The 9,752-nt window shown below is 29.6% G+C and overlaps 1 protein-coding gene across 1 annotated transcript in view; it reads left to right on the forward strand.

Annotated features, from left to right (window-relative positions):
* The window catches only part of LOC142333632 (alpha-amylase 1-like), a 31,714-nt gene extending 22,173 nt beyond the window's left edge, over positions 1 to 9,541 (forward strand). Inside the window, exons 8-11 of the mRNA XM_075380978.1 lie at positions 2,575 to 2,791; positions 4,973 to 5,088; positions 7,562 to 7,717; positions 9,105 to 9,541. Coding sequence (XP_075237093.1) covers positions 2,575 to 2,791; positions 4,973 to 5,088; positions 7,562 to 7,717; positions 9,105 to 9,164 — 549 coding nt within the window. The 3' untranslated portion in view covers positions 9,165 to 9,541. The remainder of the gene's footprint in view (positions 1 to 2,574; positions 2,792 to 4,972; positions 5,089 to 7,561; positions 7,718 to 9,104) is intronic.
* Positions 9,542 to 9,752: the final 211 nt, after the last annotated feature.

Below are 9,752 nucleotides of genomic sequence, written 5' to 3' on the forward strand. Positions count from 1 at the left end.
GGTTTCCATGTTTAACAACGTTGAAAACATCAATACATCCATGCTAGTTTTTTATGTTTATGATATTTAAGAGAGTTAAGTTTGAATAATTTTCTGAATTCATATATATGTGTATTTAAATAACATTTTTATAACTTCACCAATATAAAGTTAAAATAATTCAGTATGTTTGTGAAATGTATTTATTGTTAATTAAAAAAAAAAAATAATAATAATCAATATCATTAAAAGAAATTATTTATGTGTTTTATACTCGTTCATTTATCAGTTTAACATGTTTGTATTTTTCTTTGAAATTATTCTTGTTTTCCAAGAATTTTGAATTATTGTTACTGAAAATGGTAAAAAAAAAAACTATTATTAAAAATTAAATATATTAAGTGAATACGTTGTCACCTGTAAAATAAAAAATTAAAATAGGGCATTCATCAAATTAAATGGTCATGATTTAATTTGATGAATGCCCTCATCAGTATACCCTCTACATCCTACATCCGTAACAATTTGTTTTACATATTCCAAACGTGGCCTGCCTACACAATTTTTTCCTTCTACCTGTCCGTCCAATATTAAAGCGACTATTCCAGGATGCCTTAGTATGTGGCCTATAAATCGGTCTTTTCTTTTAACTATATTTTTCCAAATGCTTCTTTCTTCATCTATTTGCTGCAATACCTCTTCATTTGTCACTTTATCCACCCTTCAGATTTTTAACATTCTCCTATAGCACCGCATTTCAAAAGCTTCTAATCATTTCTTCTCAGATACTCCGATCGTCCAAGTTTCACTTCCATATAAAGCGACACTCCAAACATATACTTTAAACATTTTTTCCTGGCATTTAAATTAATTTTTGATGTAAACAAATTATATTTCTGACTGAAGGCTTGTTTTGGCTGTGCTATTCAGCATTTTATGTCGCTCCTGCTTCGTCCATCTTTAGTAAATTTACTTCCCAAATAATAAAATTCTTCTATCTCCATAATCTTTTCTCCTCCTATTTTCACATTCAGTGGTCCATCTTTGTTATTTCTACTACATTTCATTACTTTCGTTTTTTTCCTGTTTATTTTCATGCGGTAGTTCTTTCGTAGGACTTCATCCATGCCGTTCATTGTTGCTTCTAAATCGATTTTACTCTCAGCTAAAATTACTATATCATCAACAAATCGTATCATCTTTATCTTTTCACTTTGTACTGTTACTCCGAATCTAAATTGTTCTTTAACAATATTAACTGCTAGTTCGATGTAAAGATTAAAAAGTAACGGGGATAGGGAACATCCTTGTAGAACTCCATTTTTTATTACGGCTTCTTTCTTAATGCAATTGTATGAATTAAATTTCCACTTGCCAACAACTTAAAAAGTGTAAATCCTGGTACTTTCGGAACTGTTACTCCATCTTCAGGGATTTTAATTTTTAAATTAAAACAATTATTGATTTGTATTTAAATTTACATCCCTGAAAATCCCAGAATATGGAGTAACAGCTCCGACAGTACTAGGATTTACACTTTTAAATTGCTGGTAAGTTGAAATTTAAGTTATAGTACTGAGTTTGGTACAATATATGTCATAGGAAAATTATTTTTATCTCTTAGATACAGTGATATCTGATCCTTATCAAGAAGTTATTCTGAACTTTATAAACATTATAATTATCTGATTAACAGTTTTCTTCAATACAACAATACATTGAAAATGGGTCTTTAGGTATTTTTACAAATAAATCTTGTAATTTTTAAGTATTTCATTCTCAAGTTACCTCTCCTCCTGAATTTTTCTTATTGGGATTTATTTTTTGACAGAGTTATTTAATAATAAAAGCAATTTTTTTTTACTTTTGAGGCCACATTGGACTACTTTAATCACCCATATTTCAGTTCCTCTTGAATTTTTGTATTAGTCTGGTCTTTCAATTTTCCCAGAACTACTTCATTCTGTCGGATCATTGCTTCCTGACTTCATCTGTGATCTCCACTTTGTTATGCCTTTCTAAAAAGCAATTTATTAAAATGAAAAAAAACACAAAATAATCTTTAAAAATTTTGACAGAATAGATGTAGTCACAGACAACAGTTGAAAGGTATTATAACAAATAAAGTAGCTTTTTATAATATTCACGTTACCATCTTTTGATGCACAGAATTTATTACCTATTTATTCAGAGTACTTTGATTAACAGTTTCATCACCATGAAGGCTTTTAGATGACAATAAATTTCATTATTCACTCCCTTTTATTGCTATTAATAATTTAATTCCTACACGTTGTTTTATATGCATTGATGTACCAAGGTTATTCCACTATTTAACAATAGTGTTGATAGAAAATGAAAAGGCATGGGTCGGTGAGTTTTGGAATGTTAATAGTAAAAGAATGAAAGCTACCAGATGGCAGTACTTGTTTTATATGAGATTTTGTTTTCCGTTATGTTACAATGTACATTACATTTCAGCCGTCCCTCATATATTGGTGTTATTTTATAACTGTTTAAAAAAATTATATAAATATATTCATTTTATGTTACGTGTATGGATTATACATTATGCATTTTTTTTTTAAATTTTAGATGGCGGTTGCTTTTATGCTTTCATGGCCCCTCGGTACACCAAGAATTATGTCCAGTTTTTATTTCAATGATCCAAGTCAGGGTCCACCTCATAATGACGATGATAGCATTAAAAGTGTGTCATTTAATCATGATTTATCTTGTAATAATGGTTGGGTTTGTGAACATAGATGGCGTCAAATTTATAATATGATTGCATTTCGTAATATTGTTGAAGGTAAGGATATTTCAATGTATTTTTATGTATTAATAATATTTTATTATTAATCATATAGATACTGAAATGGTTTAATGTTGTTGTTTTAATGACATGAAATTTTTATTTATGTAACCTAATTTTTATTAGCTTGTAGAAAGTCTAGTTTATATTTATTGTCAAATTAATTATAAACACTATTTCATGTTTTGTGAAAATAACCTAATGTTTCGTAATAGGAAGTTGAATAATAATTAATTATTTATTATTCTCAAAAGAATAGAGGACTAAAATAAGATTTCTTGTGATCGGTCAGATTATTACGAAGAAAGGTAGATTCAGAAGTAAATGTAAATGAGCAGGTCTTGGAGTAAAACTGTAAAATTTACAAATTAAACTGCTTGTGATGAGAAAATGTTTTATAGTAGTCAAACAGGAACTCACCGGGTTGGTCTAGTGGTGAATACATCTTCCTAAATCAGCTGATTTAGAAGTCAAGAGTTCTATCATTCAAGTTCTAGTAAAAGCAGTTACTTTTATATGGATTTGAATTCTAGATAATGGATGACTGTGTTCTTTGTTGGTTGGGTTGCAATTAACCACAAATCTCAGGAATTGTCAAACTGAGACTGTACAAGATTATACTTCATTTACATTCATACATATTATCCTCTGACGTATTTTCTGAAAGGTAATTACCAGAAGCTAAACAGGAAAAAGAAAAGGAAGTTTAATCTTTAATGGAATTTGAAATTTTCTGTTGGGTTCAGTATATGGTATTCATTTTCTTTATTAAATATATAAAAATCCATAAGTAAAATAATATTGATGATAGACTAAGGTACCCCGTCGTCACTTCACTCACAATATAGATGTAGCTTCACTCACAACGCTTTTTTAATATAAACAATTTTAGATAAAAAATTTATTACAATCCCAAATCTAGCATCCCCATCGCTGCTTCGCCCGTGCTCTATGGTTACTTGCGCTTCCTGTCATGACCAGAAGGTCATGACTCGCTTCGCTCTTCCTTCCCGTTTCCCTTTCCTTCTCCCTTTTCTCTTTCCCTTACTTTCTTTTCCCCTTCCTCTTCGCCCATTTTCCCTTTTCCCTTCATCCTTTCTCTTTTCCCTTTCCATTTCCTTTTCCCCATTTTTCTTTTTCCCATTTTCCTCTTTCTTCCCTTTTATACCCTCTTCTCTTTTTCGATTTTTCCCTATTTCCCTTTTTGGATTTTTTTTTCCCCCGGTTTTCGATTCCAGTTGGTTTTCGATGAATTTCGGTATAGGTTTGTTTTGCCCCTAAGTAGAAACATGGTAAAATTCTTTGATATTCCTAATTTAAAAACAAAGCCTTTTCCGAACACATTTTGTTATGAACTTTTTTCATTATTTTAAACTGAAAAATACAGCTGTAAAATTTAACAGCATTTTTCTGGAGCACAGCATTTTTTACGAAATTTTGTAAAATCCTTTGTTAATACACGCCTACTTAATGATACGAAGGTACCCTGAAAATTTCAAGTCTCTACCTGTAATAGTCTTGGTTGTATGTTGATTATAAGTCAAAGAATCAGTCAGGACATAAGTATCGATATGTTATAATGTATCGATATATAGAATTTCAACTATATCACTTATTGAAGTTAACCTGCAAAATTCTGTTACAATTGCTCTTGTGGTTATAGATACAAAATTATTATATAATTTGTTCAATGAAAGAGGAAAATTCTTATCTTAAAACATTTAAATTCACCTTTAAAAATATTATAAACTTTTAAGCTTTAAAACATCGATTGTACAGTGAAATTTTATCAGGTAATAACTTTTAACATCCTTTTAGTTTTTATCTTCGGTTATTTTGTTTGCAACTTACTATCTTCTGATTAGTCTCTTATTATTCTATTTTTTTTTTTATAAATAATAAAAATTAAAAAAAAATTTTTATAAAATGATGCCCTTTTAATGACATATTTGTTAATATAAACTATTCTTCACACTGTTAAAAGTAAAATGAGAAATAATGATATTTGCAGATTTAATTATTATATATTTTGAATTTTTCTAAAATAAATTCTTTGAAATATAAGTAAAATCAGTTTTTAAAAAAATATACTTATTTGTTATAAAGTAGTCATTTTAAATTGTTTTTTTTTCCGCAGTAGAATTAAAATTAATTACCATTTTCAATTTTTTTTAACAGGAACAAATGTTACAAATTGGTGGGATAATGGCCAAAATCAGATCGCATTTTGTAGAGGAAAAAAAGGGTTTATCGCATTTAATGGTGATAATTGTGCATTGAATGTAAAATTACAAGTAAGTAATCTGTAATTTTTTATATTTTCTTATTTCTTAATTTCTTTTTTAATTTGTTACGGTTCAAAACCACCATTTTATTATTGGGTTCTAATTAATTATATAATATTTTATGACATACTAGCAGACCCGGCAATGCTTCGCTATTGCTAGATTTGAATATATATATATATATATATATATAGAGAGAGAGAGAGAGAGAGAGAGAGAGAGAGAGAGTTTAAATGAACACAATTGAAAATTGATAAAACAATTAAAAAACTGAACATTATGGAACTTCACAAATTTTACCTTTCACGTATTCTCCTTCCCCTTTTCCCTTTCCAACTTCTCCCTTTTACCCTTCTCCCAGTTTCCTTTTTACCCTTTCCCCTTTTCTCTTTTACCTTTTCCCCGTTTTCCATTTTCCCCTTTTTCCCTTTTGCCCGCACGTAAATCGGTCCATTAGTTTTTTGGTCTTTAGCGAACACACATGCAAACATATATATATAGAATAAAAAATTCCGTTTGTATAAATATCTCGTTTGTTTGTTTGTTTCATAAATATCTTGACACCGGTCCCACCTAGCGGGGTATAGTTTTTGCAAAAATATTTCTTTTCACGTAACTAATATTCATATTCTGAATATGAACTAAATTTGTCCATAAATATCGCAACCCCAGCGCCATCTAGCGGGTTCATTTTTTGCAGAGATAATTCTTTCCATGTAAGTAATATGTATTCTGAATATGAGGCAAATCAGACCATAAATACAATTTTTCGAAATATCTCGACACCAGCACCACCTAGCGGGTCCAAACAAATTCAGAAACCTTCACAAGCATGTGCACAACTCAATATTCAAGTTTCATCGCTATCGGATGAACGGTTTAGGAAGGCATAAGAGACATACAGACAGACAAACGTTCATTTTTATATTTATATAGATAACAAATTTTAAATGCATTCATTCATGAATATGCAGTTACTAGTTTCAAATCAATAAAGTTGATTAAATTTCTACAGATTTTCATAATACTGCATCGAATCAATGAACAGTTTTTAAAAAAATTACGAGGTGCGACAATAAAGTAATGAGACTGATGTGAAAAAAAATGTTGCTTACCGTTTTTGTCATGTTTAGTGTTGTCTCCTTCAAAGTAGTTCCCCTCTGATTCCACACACTTATTCCAGCGCTTCTGCCACTGACGGTAACATTTCTGGAACTTATCTTCTGTAATATCTTCCAAGACCCTCGTCACAGCTTTTTTGACATCTTGTGTTGTTTGAAAATGGTGTCCCTTGACCGCCATTTTGACTCATGGAAATAGAAAAAAGTCGCACGGAGCAATATCTGGTGGATAAGGTGGCTGTGGTAGTACTGAAATTTGTTTTGAGGTTAAAATTTGCTGTACTGACAGAGCAGTATGGGATGGCGCATTATCGTGATGCAGAATCCAATTATCAGCAATGTTGGCACAGACACGAAGAACTCGTTTACAAAGTCTTTCTAAAATTTCTTTGTAGAAATATCAGTTAACTGTTTGTCCAGGAGGCACCCACTCTTTATGAACAATTCCCTTGGAATCGAAGAAGCACACAAGCGTGCATTTTACTTTTGACTTTGACATGCGAGCTTTTTTTGGTCTGGGTGATCCCTTTGAGCACCATTGTGAACTTTGGCGTTTTGTCTCTGGATCGTATTGAAAAAACCAACCTTCATCACCAGTGATAACACGGCTCAACAAATCTGGATCGATTTTCGCTTGCTCTAACAGATCGGCTGCCACATTTTTCCGTGTTTCTCGCTGTTGTTAGATTTTTGGGGACCATTTTTGCACAAATCTTTCTCATACCAAGATGTTCAGTTAATATTAGACGAACCGTTTCTCGATCGATGTCGAGTTCTTCTGCAATCATTTCCACGGATAATCTTTTATCAGATCGTACGATTTCACGCACCCTGGTCAAGTTGACATCTGTCTGTGAGGTCGTCCACTGCGGTCTTCATCTTCAACATTCGTTCTGCCTTCACTAAAAATTTATGCCACCGAAAAACTTGAGCTCTTGACATAACCTCCTCTCCAACAGCCTTCTGAAGCTTACCGTTAGTTGTCGTCGCGTTTTCACCTGATTTAACGCAAAAAGAAATGGAATACCGTCGCGCAATATTTTGCGGTTTCATTGCTGTGACGAGAGACACAAACATGTGTTCAGTTATTACAGCACAACTCACGACTGAGCAATTGCATCAATGTGCCGCTTGGACTAGAAGTAGCTTATAGACCAAGGTCAAAGATGGTGTGCCTACGCAAGCTGCAGGGTTGCCACTTCTTGCAATGAAAAATCAGTCTCATTACTTTATTGTCGCACCTCGTATATGGTAACAATATATATTTTAACATCCTGATCAGCTGATAACAGTTAATAAATATATTTTTGTATTTATTTTGTCTTTTTTATTTGTTGTTATAATATTACTGTTTTTTTTAGACATGCTTGCCTGCTGGATATTATTGTGATATTATATCTGGGAGAAAAAATTATGGCTCTTGTTCAGGCAAATTAGTGATAGTAGGAAGTGATGGATACAGTTATATATATATCAGTAATAATGACGAAAATGGTGCTGTAGCAATAACTGAGGATGTAAGTAGAAATTAATCTAATTGTCATTTTATTATTACTTTATTTTTATTGTAGTTTAAATGTTTTACTAAGAAATTACAAGATTTTTAATTACAAGCAGATACATGGTGTATAGACTTACATAGATCGTTTGTTTTTTTTAATTTCTTACTTTAGACTTTTTTTAATGCTAAATTTCATTCTGATTTTAAAAGTATATTATTACCTTTAGTATTTTTAATGTATGTTTGATCATTTTTTGTAAATAGGTAACTGATGTAATTTTTATTTGTAAGTACCAGTCTGTGTACTTTATGTATAATTAAAGTTACATTTATAAATAATTACAAAAATGCATCTCATTTTCATGTTATGTTGTGTTCAACATAACATTTTGCTTTCTTTTGTATTCCAATTTGTGGGCATTATTTTTATTTTGATTTTTATTCGATTCTATTTGAATGACAAAAACCTACGTTAATAAAACTTGAAGAATAAAATTATTTTAGACAGAACAATTTAAATGATTAGATCTTAGCAATTTATGATATTTTCTTTGCGTGAAATATTTAATAGTGGGCCAGTTACTTTTGATAAAATTAAATTTTTTAATACGCTCTTTCAGGATGCGCATTATTAAAAAAAACTTAACCAACTAATAAATAAACCTTTCACTTTTTTGGTAATTTTTTTTCTTATTTACACTTTGGATATATTTTAGGAAATAATTTCCATTGATAAAAATTAAAAGTAAATGTATAAAACTTACACTGAAACATTTTTGAAATTTCAAATAGAGTTGAAATAAAACTTTCTTCTCTCATTGGTTTTCTTTTCCTGAGAAAAAACGCTTCCACATTATCACTGCTAAGACACGATATATTTCTTGTAATAACCAAAGATATATCATATTAAATGAATAAATAAACATATATCACATCTTGATAAAGAAATGTTAATCAACAATCATTAAAAATCAAATCCACGCTGTAAGAAGATGGTTGTCAGAAGTATGTATAGTTAAAAAATTCCACACTTGAACCATCCAAAATAAAGCCTTCATATGATTTGAAAAATGAGAATTAGCACTGAATAACAACAGATAGTTAAAATTTTTTGTTTGGTTAAGTTTTTTGATTTGTTAGAGAATAAAATCACAGCGTAATCATCGATGGATTTCATCGCTTTCATTTAAAGAACTCTTGTCTAATATTTTTTCCATTCTACAAATCATTAGTGAAGTTATGTTGAAAACAATTTTAGATTAGAATCCTGTATCACTGTATCATTTGTAAATGATTGTAGCGTGTTTAGGTGTTCAATTGTTTTTATTTTATTTGCTTTTAATTTTTATTTACTTACTTACTTTTTCATTTTTTAATCATTTACTTTTATTAATTTGTTACAGTCACGTCTGTGGAATCCTAACAAAAATGCTTTACGGAATAGAGATGACGATGACGATTAATCTCTAAATGTGATATAAAAATAGCCTGAATTTACAAAACTGGGATTACTATACTTAAATTAATATTTAAGTGTTTGATGAATCAATTAAAATTATCAAATCTAGTTTTAAGTTATTTTTTTTTTTTTATATTTTTAATTTTATACGCTTCTATTTTAAGTAAAACAAAAATATAATTTTAGTACAAATAAAACTTTTATACACTATTAAATATGATTGTTTGTGAAGTTGTGATATGTATATGTGTGTATGATTTCTTTTTGTATGTTTATAATCTGTATTTATAAGGTATAATATTTTTGTAATATAGAATTTTAAACTATAGTTAAAAATTTGTATAATTTTTGTATCAATTTAATAAATGTTTATATTTTGTATTTCTATTGTTAAGATTTTTTTAAATTACCTATAATTGTATGTATAAAAAAAGTAGAAAGCTGGGAAAGAGTTTTATAACTTCTCTGGCCAAATTAGGAAAGTCATGCAGCTCTCGAACATACTTTGCCCTCAAGAAAGTTTTTTTAGAATTTTATTCTCTACAGAAAATTATTTAGGAATTGTTTTTTTCCTTAACCAAACAATTGTGGA

Source organism: Lycorma delicatula, chromosome 13 (assembly GCF_047948215.1).
Source record: "Lycorma delicatula isolate Av1 chromosome 13, ASM4794821v1, whole genome shotgun sequence".
NCBI lineage: Eukaryota > Metazoa > Arthropoda > Insecta > Hemiptera > Fulgoridae > Lycorma > Lycorma delicatula.